The following is a 17,587-nucleotide window of genomic DNA, read 5'->3' as shown; positions in this document are numbered from 1 at the left end:
ACTGTGTGTAAACTAAAGTTAAGCTGGATTTGAGCGAGGGCATTGAGGGACTAAGTCAAAGGTAGTTTATGGAAGACCAGGCTTCTGTTTGCTTTGCCTTTTTTTTTTATCCTCTCCTGAGGACATTTTTGCATTCATCTTCAGATAGAGGGGGAGGGAGAGAGGGAGGAAGAGAGAGAGAGAAACATAGATGTGAGAGGGACCCATCAACTGGTTGCCACCCACATGACTCCAACCGGGTCGGGGGACAAACTGCAACCGAGGTACGTGGACCCGAACCCAGGACTCTCTGGTCTGCGGGCCGACACTCTAACCGCTGAGCCAAACTGGCCAGGGCTGTTTGCTGTTCTGAGAGACTCTTCTTTGCTGGCTTCCTGGTCCTTGCCTGCGTTTCATTTCCATCCCCGTCGAAGTGTCATTCTGGGCTCTGGATGAGGTGGGTGGGTGTGGCCCCTACGTGGCGGAGCCTCACCAGGCCCCGGCCGAAGGGTAGGCAGCCCTGGGCTTCCCGCTGGGGGGGCCCATGCCCCCACAGCCCCAGGCCAGCTCCAGCCCCTGCCCTTTGCCTCCTGCCCTCTACCCCCGAGCACGAACGTTTCCAGCACAAGACACTTGTGGGGACCAGTTGATAGCGAGACCTTTGAGCCACTTGGACTTTCTTTTATTTTTACTTATTAGTGATCCACCCACACTGCTGCTTTTTCAGTGGGTGGGCTAGGGGGTAGGAAGCAAGTTCTAATTTCTCCCCTGCACCCCTCTTCTTTTATCCCCAAAAGAAAAGCGTCCTCACTTTTATGGAGGTGACTTTGAAGCTGTTCTGGGCGGTGAGGGTTAGAATGCGGCTGGTAAGGCCACTTTGATAGAGACGAATCCCTCAGAAGAGGGCAGATCGCTCCCTTAGCAGCCTTCTCTCTGGGGCACAGGACGTTCCCATGGGCCCCAAGTGGCAGAACCCCAGGGATTCCTCCTGGGGTGAAGCTACCTTGGCTTGGGGATGAGTGAACCAGTCCATCAACACCAAGAGAAGGTACCTGGGAGGCTCGGAGACCTGGGGGCTGAGCACTGGGTGGTGCTGAGCCTTCCCCCAATCAAGTGGGCAGGTTATCAGATGGCACGTCTATGCCAGCTGGGCGGGCATGTGTCATCAGAGCAGGACCGTCTCTCGGGAATGGTTTGCCCAGGGGCCGTTTGCCTGGTGCTGCCTGTAGTGGAGGACGAGGGGGTGTCCATAGCCCCGTCAGATGGGATGAGCGTTTAGGCTTAGAAGTTCCTGTGGGTGTCAAGCTGCCAGGCACTGGGGGTCCCCAGGGCCCTCCCCGCTCCCCCACCTGGCAGACTTGGCGTGCCCTGAGAGCCGGGCTTGCGGGGCACTTTCTGGCCGGCTGGCCCTGAGTGTGTGATCTGCCCCGTGTCGGGCGGGTCACCCAGGATTCCCAGGGCTGGGATTAGACCCTCTCCAGAGCTCTGCCAGTTGTGGGCCTGGCGCGGAATAAAGCGTGTGGGGATGAAAAGCCGGCTGAATCGCTTTCAGCCCATTGTTCATCCGGGGAAGCTTAGAGGGGAGAAGAGGGTAGCAGGCCCCTTTGAAATTTCCTTGAACAAGTGAATAGGAGCGCCCCATAAAGCATGAAAAGGCCCTGGCTGTTTCTCCTGGTCACAATGGCCAGCTCGGGCTGGGCGGGGGCTGGCTGCCCTGCTGGGAGTTGGGGGGGGGGGCGGCTGGGGAGGGGAAGAGGGGGTCACAGGCGGCCTTCAATAGACTCCAGAAGGTTGGAGTTCATTAGACACAAACCCAGGGAAGCAATCGTCTCATTTGCAACAGAACCAATTAAGTCCCGGGGGCCTTTGCAAGAGGCCTGGGTAGAAGCTGGGCAGGGCCGCCTGCATCTGGCTGTTCCAGGGAGCTGTGCGCGGGCCGGAGGTCCGGAGTGGGCAGGGGCTTTGAAGAAGTCACTGCCTTCGTCCAAAGCCCACGGCTGACTCCTGTTTTCCCGCCAAGTGCAATGCCCTGTGAGAGATGGCTGGGGCTCGAGTCTCAGTGGGCCTCTGAGAAGGCTGCTTTACGAGCCTGTTAGTCTGAAACCTACATTCTCGGAAGAAATGGCTTTTTAATTTTTCTTTCTTTTTTTTTTTTTAAAAAAAGTTAACTGCCAGATTCCCAGCCAATCTCTGAAGCACTGGGGACAGGCCGGGGGAGGGGCACTCCCGGGCATCAGGCCTGGGAGGGTGAAGCAGGGGCTGAAAACTTTAGAAGCGGCAGGTCCTCTGCCACCCAAGCGTGGCTTCTGTGTCAGGAGGTGGCTGGGCACGAGCGCGGAGATGGCGCGGAGGTCGCTCGGTGCGGCCGCCTGGCGCAGAGCCGCCAGGTCCGGAGCCGCTGGACGGGAGGCCGCGTCTGTCCGGGGTGTCCCCGAAATCAGTGCACGCCGCTTCCCTCGCCTTTCGCACAGGGCGGCGCGCGCTGCTTTATTTATTTATTTTTATTTCCTTATATCTTATTTATGGGTTTACTTTGGACACCAGGGAAAGCATCCGTGTGAACTTCAAATATTACCTTATCTTACAAACCAGGCTTTTGATGTTGGCTGTGATCAGAGGCGGCCCTCTGAGAGGCTGCCAAATGGAAATGCGAGTGGCCGCCCGCGCGCAGGAGCCTGCGATTTCAAAGTCGCCGGAAAGCGACACTCAGGTTAGGCCGGGCACAGCGGAGTCAAAAGGCTAAGCTAATTGGCTCGGCTTCAACCGCAGCTAAGTGGAGTCCACACTTCAAAACCGGTGCTCCCCAGAAACAGCTGGGCCCGGCAGCCGGGCTCGTTAGCTAAGATGTTTGTAATGAAAGGAGGCTGTGTAGGGACCGGAGCGCGTTGCTCTTCAGCTCACAGTTCTGAGCAGCCAGGAAGCTGATCGTAGACTTTTAGAGCCTGAAGACAAAGAGCAGAGGCCCCCTTCTGGAATGAGGGGCTGTTTTGGAAGAAGAGTCTTGGCGGGGGGAGAATTAAAGCCACATTTTCCTTAAAGGCGCCTGTCAAGCTTCCTTGAGCCTCTGCAAGTTGAGTGTGTGTGTGTGTGTGTGTGTGTGTGTGTGGGTTGGCTGAGGGGGAGCTTCAAAATCATGTGTTCCTCTGGTCTTCCAGTCAGCCAGTGCCCCCCATACCTGTGTTCCCCAGTTCTCTTTTCTTCCTAACTTATGTGGAAAAAAAAAGGTATAAAAGCCTCCCCACTGCGCTCCATCTGGGAGGAAAGGGGAGGGGACGGGGGTCACTGGAGCAAGAGCTTTGGAAGGGTGGCTGGGGCCTCCTCTGGGGCTCTTGAAGCCTTGTGTGGGTCACAGTGGGGTCCATGTGGTGCTGGACTCCGGGTCCCCAAGGCTGTCAGGCAGAGGCCCGGGGCAGAGACATCCCTCTCATCTCCCCGGGAGAGGGGCTGGTCAGCAGAAGGGCGAGGCCTTTGCCGCAGCAGGAGCTGCTTAGATAAGCTTGAGCCCAGTCTGTGGGACCCCCAGCCCCACCCCAAGGGATGTAGGTTAGACATGGGGACGTGCACTGTCTCGGGAACCACCTGGCATGCTCAGTAGCCAGTGAGTACTAGGTAGTGGGGAGCACTTTCTGGGATATGCACCAGGTCTCCCACTCATCCCTTCAGCATGTCCAGTGCCCACGTTCAGTCCCAGCTTGGCTTCTCCAGTCGAGGCTAGGAGGGTGGGTCGATGGGTTAAAGACACCTGCTCTCGAGTCCATCAGTGGCTTGGATTCCGATCCTCGATCTGACTGCTGCTGCCTGGCGCTGGTCATCTGAAATGTGGCGAATCCGGGTTTCTGTGCGAATGGAGTTGGACTCTGTGTCAGGTGTGTCTGACGCGCAGCAGGGACTCGGTGTTTGTTGCTGGGCTGGAGTCGGTCACCTGGCTTGGAATTTGCTCTGCTGCTCATTCGGGTACGCTCTGGAGAACCGCCTCTTCTCCCGTGTCCTGTAACGGATCCCAAGATGGAAACACCGAGTTTGGGTCAATGAGCTCCGGGTGGGACAGTAAGAGTCTGGACTGGGAACCTTTATCCTACTTGGCCACAGGGGCCCTGTCAAGTCCCAGGCCTCAGTGAGTAGGAGGCTGTCTGGGTGACTTGGCCTTGCCCGGGGTCAGGACTCACATGTGTGTTGAAGTCCTCACTTTAGATGTTGATCTCCTTCTGCCCTGTACCTTCAGTGCGATGATCTCTGTGCCTCTCAGCGAAGATTTGGCTAACCGGTCATCGATCTCCTGGGCTCTGTACCGCCCCCCGCGGTGGCCCCTTCTCCAGCCTAGGCCAGCAGGCTTCTGGAAAATGCAGCCACGGGGATTCTGGGGCCTTGCAGAGAAGGAGCCAGAGGTCAGCCCTGGCTTGCTGCTGCGTGTTTTTAGGCACTGCTGGTTTCACCCACTACTGCTGAGCCAGCTGTGTGGTTCTCCCTTGCACCCTCTGATGAGCAAAACACTAGGGACAGAAAACAGCCAAACACCTCATTTCAATGTTGACAGCCTCCAAGTGTGACCCAGTATGGAACTGTTTGAACATGAGGCTTTTGCGAATAAGTCGCCTCCGGAAAGGACAGTGATAGGAACATTGTCCCACCTTGACCATTGGACGGCTGTCAAGAAAAAGATCCTTTTTTAGCAAATCCCAGCAGCACCAGGTCACGTTTCTAGGGAAGACTAGCTGGAGCACAGAGTGCAGGCGGTTCGTCCTCTTCCTCTGGTTTGTTTATAGATGTGACGACGCACGCAGGGGCCACACTGCCTTCAGGGCTTCGCAGAGACTTCATTGACGCTGCTCCGCCCCTGGAGCCACCTGGCATGCCCCATAACCAGTGAGGATCACGTGGTGGGGGGGACAAAACTTTGAAATTGCACCCCCCACCCAGTGGCCCTCTCTCTCCATTTCCTGCCGTGTGTTTCATCATGCTAATTACCACCTTCTAACATACTATAGGTTTTGCTTTTTGATTTTTGCTAATTGCCTGGGCCACCCCGTTAGGACGCAGCTTCATGAGGTAGTCCTGCATTTCTGTCTCCTCCTCCACTGCTTGTGTGTCTGGGGCCTAGAACAGGGTTTGGCATGTGGTAGGTACTCAGGCATTGGAAGGAATTGCGTAGAATGCCACAAGTAGGGGCTTTGTCCCTATGCCCATGTGGGTCATGTCTTTGAGACTTCATTGGTTGGGGCGGTAGGGTTTAGAGCAGAGGGAAGGAAGGAGCCCAAAGGTACCCTGTGGCAGTTCATACAAGGAAGACATTTGGAAATGACAGGGAGGGGGTGTGTTTAAGAATCACACAGCTTCGCTGATGCTCGTCCTAGCCCTCTGTGGGTCTGGCCCCTCTGCCTGCTGGGTTTTCCCCTGGTACGCTCTGTGGGCATGCCTGGGGTCCTGATGCAGGGTAGTATGTTGCGGTGGCAATGGACTGTTGAGAGGGCCAAAGGGGTTTTAGGATCTCCTTGGGCACCTGTAAAATGGGGGGGTCAGCCGGAGTGTAACCCAGTTCCAAGAGAACAGCCTGAGGTGAGCTGACCACGCTCTTTCCAAGTTAGTGGTCCTGAATCCAAGAGGGAGCCGTTTCCAGAGATGATTGATGGACAAGAGGTTTGGCCATTTGATGGTGGATTGATCTTCCCCCGTGGGAACGGCCTCGGTGCCTGGGACAGGGTGTGCTCTCACGGAAGCGTGTGGCCCCATTGATTGGCGGGATCGGAGCACGGCCTGTGAGCATCCCGAGTGGAGATCAGCCTCGTGAGCCGGCGGGTTCTGTCTTTTCCCTTCCCTTAGAGATGGAATCCCTCCGTACCGCGTGGGGAGTAAGAAACAGCTCCAGAGAGAAATGCATCGCAGCGTGAAGGCCAATGGCCAAGTGTCTCTACCTCATTTCCCGGTGAGTATAGTCTAGAGGGGGAGGTGGCTGTTTTCAGCCTGTTGAGTCCTGGAGAAAAGGGACGGGAGAGGAGGGGGCAAGGAGACTGTGGGAGGGCAGTGCTGGGTCCTGCTAGAGAGCGAGGAGGGAAGGGAAGACCAGGCAAGAGGTGCCACATGGTTTGTTGGGGTGCGATCGATGCTGGGCAGAGGGGAGCTCGACATGACCTCTTGAACCTTTCCATTTTCTCAATTCATAAAAGGAAATTCGTTATGAGAAAGAAACCAAAGCTGTTCCTTCCTGGAAACAGGACATGATAGGAGATCATCCATGCTTCTCACTGGGTTCCCACCTACGTGGAAGCCCCTTGAAGGCAGGAAGTTTTATCTATTTTGTTAAATTCCATAGCCACAGGAACTAGAACAGTGCTTGGCACATAATAGGTGTTTAAGTAAACACTTGTTGATTGAACGAATGCACGAACAAATGAGTGGATGAGGAGGGGCTAGAGGAGTCCCTGCTCCTGGGGAGGAAGCTGCACCCCAGGGACATTGCTGTGCTGACCGCCTGGCTCAGTCATCTCAGCATCCGTTAGTCTCTGTACTTGGCCATTTCCCCTGCTGATTTCTGAAGCCCTGAAGGGCAGCTATACCATCTTCTTTTTCCAGTCCCAGAATGTGACTCCGTCCCTGCTGTAGAATCTGCACCTAATAGGTGCTGGATGAATGAGTGTTTGGAAATGAGCAGCTTCTTCCTGTGATTGAGATGAGAGGTTAGCATGGCATGAAGGACTTTTCTGGGCCTCCCCTCTATTTCCACCTCCTGGAAGGCAGCTACTAGCATGTGGCCCCCTGTAGGCAAGAGAGCCCCACTGTCTGCATGGGCTGGGCTTCTGGCAGTGCTCTGAGATCCAGGTTGCAAGGGTGCTGCTCCTGAGGGAGGGGAGTGTCCAGTTTGGAGCGGCATCCGGTCATGAATCCTTCCCACCCGCTTCTGAGAATCCTGTTGGTCCATGGGTTATGTTGCATTTAGAAAACGAACGCTGAATGGCTGATCCTGCGTTGTGGCAGTGCCCAGATTGAGCCTCCTTGCATAGTCTGGGGCAGATTTAACGTTGTCCTAAAATTAGCATATTAAGAGTGCTTTTCTGGGACCTCCAGCATGCCCCTCAATAACAGTACGTCCCAAATACAACAGTATTCATATAATTTTTTTTTTGATGGGGAAAGGGTGTGTGTGTATTAATAAAGAAAACGTCTAATACCCAGGCTTATAAATGAGATGATTTTGTCCTGGGTTGTGCAGATCGACTTTTCTCCATGAGGCAGCCCCTTAATGGGAAGGGGGGTGTGCTGCATGGAGCCAGCCTGTGTGAGAAGGGCCATCTCCTACAGAGGGATCCTTTTTGCCTTCTCCCGAGCTTCTGCAGCTACGGGTTACCCCTGGAGGCCCACCCAGGGGCGGGGGAAACGCTGGCCTTCGAAGGTTGGCTGTCCGCTGCCCCCACTGCACCCCAGAGAAAAGGGCAAAGCAAGAGGGAAATGAGGAAGGAGGCAGGACGACCGGGGAGGAGGGTGGGCGAGATGACAAGAGGCTAGAAAGCCAGGCGGCCGTGGGGGTTCTCTGTTTGCTGCTTTTGGCAGGCGATCTGGTGCCTTTTCATATTCCGCACTTGATTTGGAGATGTTCCCTTTTCCCTTGACAGAGCAGCTTCAGGCAGCCAAACCCAGCAGTGTTCTGCTACTAGCCCGCAGCAGCTTTCTTCATTTTCTGTACAAAGAGCGGGAGGGGGGGGGCAGGCAGATCTAGGACAGTGTTGAGACAACACCGCCTCAAAGGTGCGCAGTGTGCGGCCAGGAAATAAATTACCCCGCTTCTGATCCGGCGCGACTCCCCTTCCCTCCCTTCCCTCCCCCCGCCTCCCTTCCCATCTTATTTTTTTAAATTTCCAACTCCCTTTCTGTTTAGACTCCACTTCTTATTCCTTGAGTTGGTCTCTCTCCCCTCCCCACCTCAGAGGCTGCCTTTTTTTTTTTTTGATGTTTGACAACAGTCTTTGAAGATTTTCTACTTCAGAGTAGCTACTGATGGGCTGGTTGTACTACAGAGAGAACAAGCGGGGCCTCTCGGAGTGCGACCAACTGCTCCTGCCCGAGGCGAGCGCTGGTGGGGACCATGGCGCTCCATGAGGCCGGGCGCCGCCGCATAAAGCTCCCGCAGCCCGGCGCTCGGCGAGCCCGGAGCCACCGAGCGCCCGCGCCGGCTGCAGCCCCGGCGCCCCCTCGCCGCCGCCGGCCGGCTGAGCATGCCCCGACCCTTTCCTCCCGGTGCCCTGTAGAGAACCCACCGCCTGCCCAAGGAGATGACCCCCGTGGACCCCGCCGTGTTCGCAGCCGAGCTGATCTCCAGGCTGGAGAAGCTGCAGCTGGAGCTGGAGAGTCGGCACAGCCTGGAGGAGCGGCTGCAGCAGATCCGAGAGGTAGTGCTGGCCCCGCCCCCAGCCCCCCACGGCCCCCAGCTCCACGCAGGCCCCAGCACCCCCCGCAGGCCCCCAGCCCCACGCAGGCCCCAGCACCCCACGCAGGCCCCCAGCCCCCATGCAGGCCCCCAGCTCCACGCAGGCCCCAGCACCCCCCACAGGCCCCCAGCTCCACGCAGGCCCCAGCTCCACGCAGGCCCCAGCACCCCCCACAGGCCCCCAGCTCTACGCAGGCCCCCAGCTCCACGCAGGCCCCAGCTCCACGCAGGCCCCAGCACCCCCCATAGGCCCCCAGCCCCACGCAGGCCCCAGCACCCCCCACAGGCCCCCAGCTCCACGCAGGCCCCCAGCCCCCCACAGGCCCCAGCTCCCACGCAGGCCCCCAGCACCCCCACAAGCCACGGTCCCTCTTGCTCACGTCCGCCCCCTTGCGGCCTTCCCTTCCAGGATGAAGAGAAGGAGGGCTCGGAGCTCATGCTGGGCTCGCGGGATGGGGTGCCCACCCAGCACCCCCTCTCCCTCCTGCCCTCCGGCAGCTACGAAGAGGACCCGCAGACGATTCTGGACGACCACCTGTCCAGGGTCCTCAAGACGCCCGGCTGCCAGTCCCCCGGGGTCGGTCGCTACAGCCCCCGCTCCCGCTCCCCTGACCACCACCACCACCAGCAGCTGTACCACCCTCTCCTCCCAGCGGGGGGCAAGCTGCCCCCCGCCGCCTCGCCCGCCGGCTGCCCTCTCCTCGGGGCCAAGGGCTTCGTGACCAAGCAGACCACGAAGCACGTCCACCACCACTACATCCACCACCACGCCATCCCCAAGACCAAGGAGGAGATCGAGGCGGAGGCCGCACAGAGGGTGCGCTGCTTCTGCCCCGGGGGCCCCGAGTATTACTGCTACTCCAAGTGTAAAAGCCACCCCAAGGCACCAGAGCCCGCACCGGGGGACCAGTTCGGGTAAGTGTCAGGCAACTGGACTGTCCCTGGGGGGCTTCTCTCCCGACCACAGCCCCGGGCAGGTGTGAGGTGGGGTCAGAGGGCACAGGCATTTTGTTTCCAGGAAGGAGGGCACAGGGCGGGGGGCGGTGCATGTCACCCCACCACCTTCCCGTCTGTCCCACGAGGTAAGGGGTGTGGTTCTGCGTCCCCGCAGTGGCAACAGAGGCAGCACCCTGCCCAAGCGCAGTGGCAGGGCCGCCGAGCCCAGCCTGGCCCTGGCCGCCAGGGAAGGAGCCGCGGCGCTGCAGCTGCCCGGGGCGGAAGGAGACAGGTCGCAGGATGTCTGGCAGTGGATGCTGGAGACTGCGCGGCCAAGCAAGCCCAAGCCCCATAGGTAAACACCGCCGCTGCTGGGCGCCACCCCACGAGGGTCGGCTGTCACCGGAGGTATTGTGGGGGTGGCTATTTTTGCAGTCAGCCGGAAACAAATGTGACTTTGCTCCTGCCATCTTAATATTAAACGCTGCACTGAGCAGACCACAAAAATGCCATGTTTTGGCAGTGCCCCCTGTTCGTGTTGTGGTAGTCATTTCTTCTCTCTCTGAAGGTAGAATAGAGAAGTTTCTCTTGAAGTCACATTTTCCAGTTTTTCTAACCCATTTTTTTTTCCCTCTTGCTTTCTCTCTCCTCATTCCTTGTTCAGTGCCCAAAGCACAAAAAAGGCCTACCCCTTGGAGTCTGCTCGTGTGGCCCCAGCCGAGCGAGCTGGCCGGCACCACCTGTGGGGGGGCAGCAGCGGGCACCCCCGAGCTGCCACCCGTGCCCACCCGTTTACCCAGGACCCTGCCATGCCTCCCCTGACCCCACCCAACACCCTGGCACAGCTGGAGGAGGCCTGCCGCAGGCTAGCTGAGGTGTCGAAACCCCCCAAGCAGCGGTGAGTGGACGGGCCTCGGAGGGAAAGGCTGGCATTGGGCGTGGGCATGGAGACCTGCTTGTTGCGGAAGGAAGGCCTTCTTCCCTGCTGGGTCTCCGTCTTTCCTCAGGGAGGAATTGCTTCTGGCAAATTGTTGCCTTCAGTTCCATTGGTCCTGAAGAGCTAACGAGGGTCTGTTAGGTCATTCAGTAATTCCTTACCAATCCCATCCTTTAAACGCCCGGATCGCATAAGCCTGGTTAGATGAGCAGACTGGCTGGCGGGGATCAAGGCCTCTGCCCTCTGCCCGGCTGGCAGTGTCCCTCCTGGGTTCCCAGGCGGGCTTGGGATGCCCAAGACGTCCTCCAGGCCTCCTCCAGCCACTGTGAACACCAGGCCTTGGTTGGGTCTCCCCGTGGCTGGAAGTTGGGTGCGTGTCTGTTTAGAAGGCCGCGCCCCCCCCCCCCGCGCCCCGGGGGACAACTGGCTTTCCTCTAACCCCTTGCTCTGGCCATGTCCTCAGGTGCTGCGTGGCCAGTCAGCAGAGGGACAGGAACCACTTGGCCACAGGGCAGACAGGAGCCACACCCTTCTCCACCCCGAGCCTGGTTTCCGAAGAGTGAGTGTCTGCCTGGCATTGACGAGGGCCACCCAGTGGGTTGCATGTCAGGGTATTCACAGTCGGGAGTTGCGATTTTTTTTAAAGCATTTTAAAGTATATAAAGTCACCTCGATTTTAACATGTTTGTGACGAGCAATAAACACCAATGTGGCCATAAATTAGGATCCTGAAAAGCCTGCTTGTACTGAGCACCGCCTTGTGACTTGTACACAAGTGTTCCTTCCTGGAGTGACGATGGCTCAGGGTTCTTGAGCACACACGAGTCAAAGGCTGAGACACAAAACCACAGGCAGATGAGCGCAGGGGCCCCTGAACCTGGACGCAAAAGTTGCCCCCATGTAGCTTGCAAGTTAGCACCTTGGAAACCTGTGTGGCACAGGAGCAGGAAGGCGACTCCACCGCCACAGAGCTGGGGGGAGGACGCTCATTGTCCGGCTTGAGGGTGTCTCTCCTCCTCGTGCTGCGAGTTCGTTCGTGAAGTTGCACCCTCACAATGTGGACGGAGAGGCCTGGCTTCGTTTAATTACAGGATGGTGCATTCAAAGAAATCTGCTGAAGAGATCGGAAATGGTCTAAATAACTAAAGTTTTATTTCTTAGCTGCTTTATCGTGAGCAGTGAGCAATGTTTGAAGTCCTGAGGAAGCCACTACCCTGGACTTCTTTGTTTTAATTGGTTGACCTAAAGTCTACTAGCTATTCTGGCCCTCAGCTTGTATTCTTTTAAAGCTACCCTACAAAAACTTCGAATAGGTGGGGAATTCTAAATGACCGCAGGCTCCCCACCCCCGCCCCCAGTGGGCTCCAGCCGTCTGAGTTCATGCCATCCCAGGAGGTGTTCCGAGTCCGTCTGCACAGCATGCCCTGAGCGCGAGTGTCCTGGGGGCTCTGAGAGGAGGCACCCCATTTGTGCCAACCTGAAAGAGACTTCTCTGTGCCCCATTTAGCGGTAGCAAGAGAAACAGTAAGCAGTTTGTACAACCAAGGGAATTGTCCCTTCCTGTGCCCGACACAGGTGACCTGGGGTTGGCCTGCGTGCTCACCAGAGGTGGCTGTCTCTGTGATATGGGGGCACACACGCAGGCCCCCTTTTGAGCTTTACCTCTGGAGACAGGTTTGGAGAGAGCACGCCTGCATATGTGTGCATGTGTGCGCGTGTGCGCGCACGCGCACTGCCTTCAAATGCTTGCGTTGCATCTTCTTTCCAGGCACAAAGAGCCAAAGAAGCCAGCAGGGGCCCACGCGCTCCAGGCCAGCGAGCTGGTCGTCACCTACTTCTTCTGTGGAGAAGAGATTCCGTACCGGAGGGTGCTGAAGGCTCAGAGCTTGACCCTGGGCCACTTCAAAGAGCAGCTCAGCAGAAAGGGAAGTTACAGGTGAGGGTCCTGTGGCTTCTTCCCGCCTGGGGTTGTTCTGCTCAGAACCAGAGCCAGAGTTGCTTCCCTGGCCTGACCAGACCTGGCGGGGCGGGGGGCTGAGCAAACACAGGGGTGCCCTGGGAGTGGGCTGCCGCCCCCCTGCGGTTCTTCTCCTCTGTCCCCTCGCCACGCACGGAGAACGCAGCAGCGGCGCAGAGGACTGGGGGCCTGGGTGGGCTTTTTCTACCAGGTGAACAGGGCGCGGAGGAGAAAGGTGGCAGGTGGCTCTGTCTGAAGGAGAGCCGGACTTAGGCCATCTTGTGGGACTCTGCCTGAAAGGGAGAGAGATGCGGGGGGGAGAGGGGGGAGACACACGGATGGGCAGACGGATGAGGAGACCGAAAGACTGCTTTCTGGCTCGCGTGTCGGAGAGACTGTCCACACTGAAGGCTTGGGGACGGGCAGAGACATTGCCCGGAAATGCAGGCAGCGTTCTCCTTACTCAGCTCTTCTGCCTCGAGCTGCCTCCCTCTGTCTTATGGGGCATGTGAAGCAAGGTACTCTCTTGTCCATAACCAAGGGGGCGGGACCTGCGGGTGGGCACGGGGTGGACAGAGCCTTGGGAAGGGAACTTGCCCGCCCTCCGGCTTCCTTTCCCCGTCTGCACAATGCAGATGCCCACCCCGGCCTTCCGGGGCCTGGGCAGGCTTCGAGTTGAGGGCTCCATTCCTTGTTCATTTTCCCCTTAACTGGGGATGGGTGGGGACTCCACCTGGGCTCATCCAGAGTCCCACCTGCCCCTCCTTCATCCTGGGGGGTGCATGGGTTCTGCTCCAGCTGTATCTCAGGCGTGGTGTGCAGCACTGGAACAAGGGACGGGCACAGGTGTGAGGAACACACGGTTTGTCCAGAAGGTGCCGACCCATTCCTGCCTTGAGCTGGGAACGGGAGGAGAGAACCCTGATAGCACTTAGTGACGTGCCAGGCGGCACTGGCTTCTAGCACTTAGTGACGTGCCAGGCGGCACTGGCTTCTGGACCCTGGTGAGTCCAGGGGTCCAGGGCCCCCAGACCTGTCTTCCAAGCAGCTCGCTTGGGCAGAGTCGGGCTTGGATCCTTCTCTTTTATACCTAGGCTGAGACAATCCTCCAAAGGTATGGGGTTGGGGAACAGGCCTGGCTGCTGCTGTGTTTTTTAAAATCTGGAACAGACACAAGGTGAAACTAATTACACAAGTGTGCCCCTCCAGGGACTCATTTTGATCTCAGCTTTGACTCGGCTGAACTTGGGGGAACTGCAGGTGACCTTCAGGGAGAAGGGCCATGCAGCGCTGGGCAGAGGTGCAGGGGAGGCCGGGCGCTCAGCCGCTCCAGCCACATCTGGCTCTGATTTTTTTTTTTCCTAAGGCACATTTAATAAGCCTGGCTTTGAAGCCCCGGCCTCCCCTCTAACGCACAAAGACTTGCACGAATGGTCCACGCTCAAATTCTTCACTGATTGGATCAGGCTGTGGCGGGCCTTCCCCGCTCCTTATCTCCCTCTGCGGCTCTCCTGGCCAGAGCCAACGCCCCGTCCTGCTGGGTGCTGGGGCGCAGGGTGCTGGGTCTCGCCCCTCCCCCAGCAGGGGTGATGCTCCAGCATTTAGTTCCCACCCCCACACGCCCCGCGAGTGGAGTGGAGGGCCTGGCCTGTGTTGAGTAATCTCACCCTGCAGAGGTTCAGACAGAGCACAGCCCTCGAGACGTGCCAGGCGCCGCCGGGCCAGATGGCAGGAGAAAGCCAAGTGTGCCACACAAAGTCCGCGGAGCCCGCTGCGGGAGAGGCGGGCAGCGGGCACTTGTGAAGTCCTGGGGGTGGGGCCGGGAGCGTGGCCTCTCCCCTCTCTGGAAGGGGGCACAGCTGTGTGAAAGGTCATGGCGTGTTTGCAGTGAAGGCCCGGCCCGGTGAACCCCAGGCGCCCGGTGAACCCCAGGCGCCCGGTGGCGCTGGGGGCGGAGGGCGGCCTTGGAGTTGGAGCCTCTTATTGGCAAAGTAACTCTTCCCTCTGTCCAGATCTCCGGTGCCCGGTGCCCCTCCCCACTTTCTCGCCATCTCTTCTCAGTCTCCCCCCCAATAGCCCGACCCCCTCCCTCTGAGCGTTCTCCCCTCGGCCCCTTAGCGGCTTTAGCTTGGCCGGGAGTGCAGGAAACAGAGGGCCTTGACTACACCCAGCTGTTCGCTCTCTTCAGCCTTATCTCCTGTGAAAGTATTTGGCTTGCCTTCATTAAAGGAGAAAAAAAAATTAGCTCTAACCAAAGGGAATTAATTTTAAGAGAAAAGACAAAAACAAAATGCAGCCATAACCCTGAGACACAATTAAATTTTTTAGAGAGGCTGTGCCCGTCCCCCCAGGGGACTGCGACCCTGGCCTTATTGGTTGGAGATGACAGCTTGCAGGGATGCCTTTAATCTGCTCGAGGGGTGTCCCTGCTCGGGACAGGGAAGGAGGCGGCCCTCGCTGCTTGGCCTGGGAAGGGGCCTGGGAGTGGGCCTGGGAGGCCAGCGTCTCTGAATGTGACTCCGGAGAGGCCGGCCGGAGAGACTGCTCATTTGAGTCCATACAATTAAACAGCCTTAGAAGAAAGAAGGCCGGGGTGGGATAAAAGGAACCTTTAATCAGCGGGCATAATAGAAGGGCCTTCGTGTTTGACCCTGGAGGGGTGGGTGGGAGGAGGAAGGGCGGTATCTCGGGCTCTGCCAGGGACCAGCTGCAGGAGCTGGCAACTGGGTGCGGGAAGGTGGGAAGATGACGAGGCGTCGGCCTTCCACAGCTCCCGGGGCTCCGTCTGGGGTCCCTGAAGGACACCCCTCTTGGCTGCAGCAGGCAAATGAACTCAAGGCCTGCTTTGCCCTTCCCAGCCCCCCCCCACCCCCACCCCCACCCCCAATCCCAATTAAAAGGGGAGAAAGAAGCAGCCGTACTCTGCAAAGTGCACTTTCCCCAACACGAGTGTCGTCGGAGCTGTTTGCAGGGGACCCCGCCCAGGCTGCTGCTCACCGGGAGCCTAGCTTTGCTCCCAGTGACCTGACCTGGCCCGATTGCGCCTTGGGCCAGCCCTTGGGAGCCGTGGGGTCATCCTAGATCAGGGCCAAGGGCGACCTGCACACCTGCTGTAGCATAATCCTCGAGATGCCTCAGTCCTCAGTGTTGGCCTGCGTTCCTTTTAAAGCAGAAAATGCAACTTGACCAAGGTGCTTTTTGGGTTTTTCTTTCTAAGGTATTACTTCAAAAAAGCAAGCGACGAGTTTGCCTGTGGAGCGGTGTTTGAGGAGATCTGGGACGATGAGACGGTGCTCCCCATGTACGAAGGCAGGATCCTGGGGAAGGTGGAGAGGATCGATTGAGCTGCGTGGGTCGGCCGTGTCCAGCTGCGGGGCCGGAGCCCGCACGGATGGTCTGGGACCTGAGCCACCGCCAGGCAACACAGTGAAGGAAAAAAACCAATGAAGACAAAGTCTAGGGAAGAACTGGCCACCGGGCCTTTGGGAGGGTGGGGGGAGGTCGGTTTTCATTATTCACGAGCTGGGTACTGAGATAAGAAAAGCCTGAACTATTTATTAAAAACATGACCACTCTTGGCTGTTGAAGATGCTGACTGTATCTGAGAGACTGCCATACATAATATATGACTTCCTAGGGATCTGAAATCCATAAACTAAGAGAAACTGTGTATAGCTTACCTGAACAGGAATCCTTACTGATATTTATTGAACAATTGATTATCCCTGCCCCCAGTTTATGGATATGCTGCTTAAACCACGGAAGGGGAGACGGGACGTTCTCATTGTTCTATCCAAACTTCGGAGTTGAGCTCGGAGTGCAGTGATGGTTTCTTCACTGAGGGGGAGGGGCGTTGTGCACGGCCCCGAGTTTTCTCCACGTGAAGACAGATCTTTCTCGGGGGTGCCCTACCAGTGATACACGCAGAAATCGGTGCATTTTTTTTTTTTTTTTTTTTCTGTGCTGCTGTATTTTGGCAGAAAGGTCTTGAAGTTTGACTTAAGGTTGCAACATCACTGCCAGTTCGGGGTCACCTTGTTGGATGGGATGATCATTGCTGAGTTGGGGGGAGCCTTCTGGGGGCCCCAGATTCATCCTGTAACTTGTCGTAGCTCCCCACCAAGGCCGTGCCCAGTGGCTGAGTCCTACTAGAACCTGTGGTTCAACTTGTGCTTTTATTGACACAACAATTCCTTGGAGTCTTTTTTTTTTTTTTGATGACTCTGGGCCACAGCCATTCTGGAAACAACCCCCCTGCCCTGCAAAGAAGCAAACCGCTGTGGGAAGGCCTAGCAGCACCCCTTTTCCTCCAGACACCTTCATTTGACGTTTGGGTTTTTGTATTAAGTTAATCTGTACATTCGTCGGCCCTGGTCACTTGTACTATACGTCTGTATATATCGTACGGCGGAAGAGTGTTAATCCACTATCTCTAGTGCTTGACTTTAAATCAGTACAGTACCTGTACCTGCACGGTGTCCCCGTCCGTGTGTCGCCCTGTATTGAGGGCTCAAGCTTTCCCTTGTTTTTTGAAAGGGGTTTATGTATAAATATATTTTATGCCTTTTTATTACAAGTCTTGTACTCAGTGACTTTTGCCATGGCATTTCTACTTATACTGTAAATTATGCATTATAAAGAGTTCATTTAAGGAAAATTACTTGGTACAATAATTATTGTAATTAAGAGATGTAGCCTTTATTAAAATTTTATATTTTTCAAAACGCTGGCCTTGTCCTGGAATTCCTGGGGTGGGGGAAGGGCAGAGGCCCCGTGTGTGTGTGTGGACATCTGTGCTTTGAGTCCCAGCTGCGTGAACCCATTCCTGGATGCACCTTGAGTTCTTACCAATCTGGGCCGGCCCTGGGGTTTTGAAAAACGAGTCCCTCACCTGGCTGCTGCCTGAGGGTTCCTGTGGGTCACACTGCAGACACGTTTCCTCTGACGTCTTCCTCCTCCCCTCTGCAGTCAGCCCCGTCCACGGGCAGGTGTCTCCAGGTAAGAACAGGTGAGGAGGGGCTGCCTCTCAGAAAATGCGTGTAGATCCGGCCTGTCCAGCGGGGCCGATGCACCTGAGCTCAGTGCGGGTCTGGGCTGGAGAGGTGCAGGTGGTGTGAGGGGAACAAGGATGTTTCTGCACCATCGGGTGGACACTGGTCCACAGGGCCATGGAGGTCTGGGCAGTGGGCTCAACAAAGACGTGCTGGATATACTTCAGATCTGGTAACAGGCCTATTTAAAGGCGCCCTGTGACGGACTGTTTTTGGAAATAAAGGGTCTGTGATGGCAGTTGGTGGGGCCTGAAGCTGATGTGGTTGGCTCTTTGCCCCTGTGGTGAACACACTTGAGGCTGAGGGTGGAG

General features: G+C 57.1%; 1 protein-coding gene across 1 annotated transcript in view; it reads left to right on the top strand.

Moving 5' to 3' along the window:
* AXIN2 (axin 2) overlaps positions 1-16,945 on the top strand; it is a 28,853-nt gene extending 11,908 nt beyond the window's left edge. Inside the window, exons 4-11 of the mRNA XM_036269738.1 lie at positions 5,797-5,899; positions 8,217-8,357; positions 8,805-9,310; positions 9,507-9,686; positions 9,996-10,229; positions 10,732-10,827; positions 12,037-12,204; positions 15,443-16,945. Of these exons, the coding sequence (XP_036125631.1) occupies positions 5,797-5,899; positions 8,217-8,357; positions 8,805-9,310; positions 9,507-9,686; positions 9,996-10,229; positions 10,732-10,827; positions 12,037-12,204; positions 15,443-15,569 (1,555 nt within the window). The 3' untranslated portion in view covers positions 15,570-16,945. The remainder of the gene's footprint in view (positions 1-5,796; positions 5,900-8,216; positions 8,358-8,804; positions 9,311-9,506; positions 9,687-9,995; positions 10,230-10,731; positions 10,828-12,036; positions 12,205-15,442) is intronic.
* Positions 16,946-17,587: the final 642 nt, after the last annotated feature.

Source organism: Molossus molossus, unplaced genomic scaffold (genome assembly GCF_014108415.1).
Source record: "Molossus molossus isolate mMolMol1 unplaced genomic scaffold, mMolMol1.p scaffold_m16_p_19, whole genome shotgun sequence".
Taxonomy (NCBI): domain Eukaryota; kingdom Metazoa; phylum Chordata; class Mammalia; order Chiroptera; family Molossidae; genus Molossus; species Molossus molossus.
This window is presented reverse-complemented; position numbering and strand designations above follow the sequence as displayed.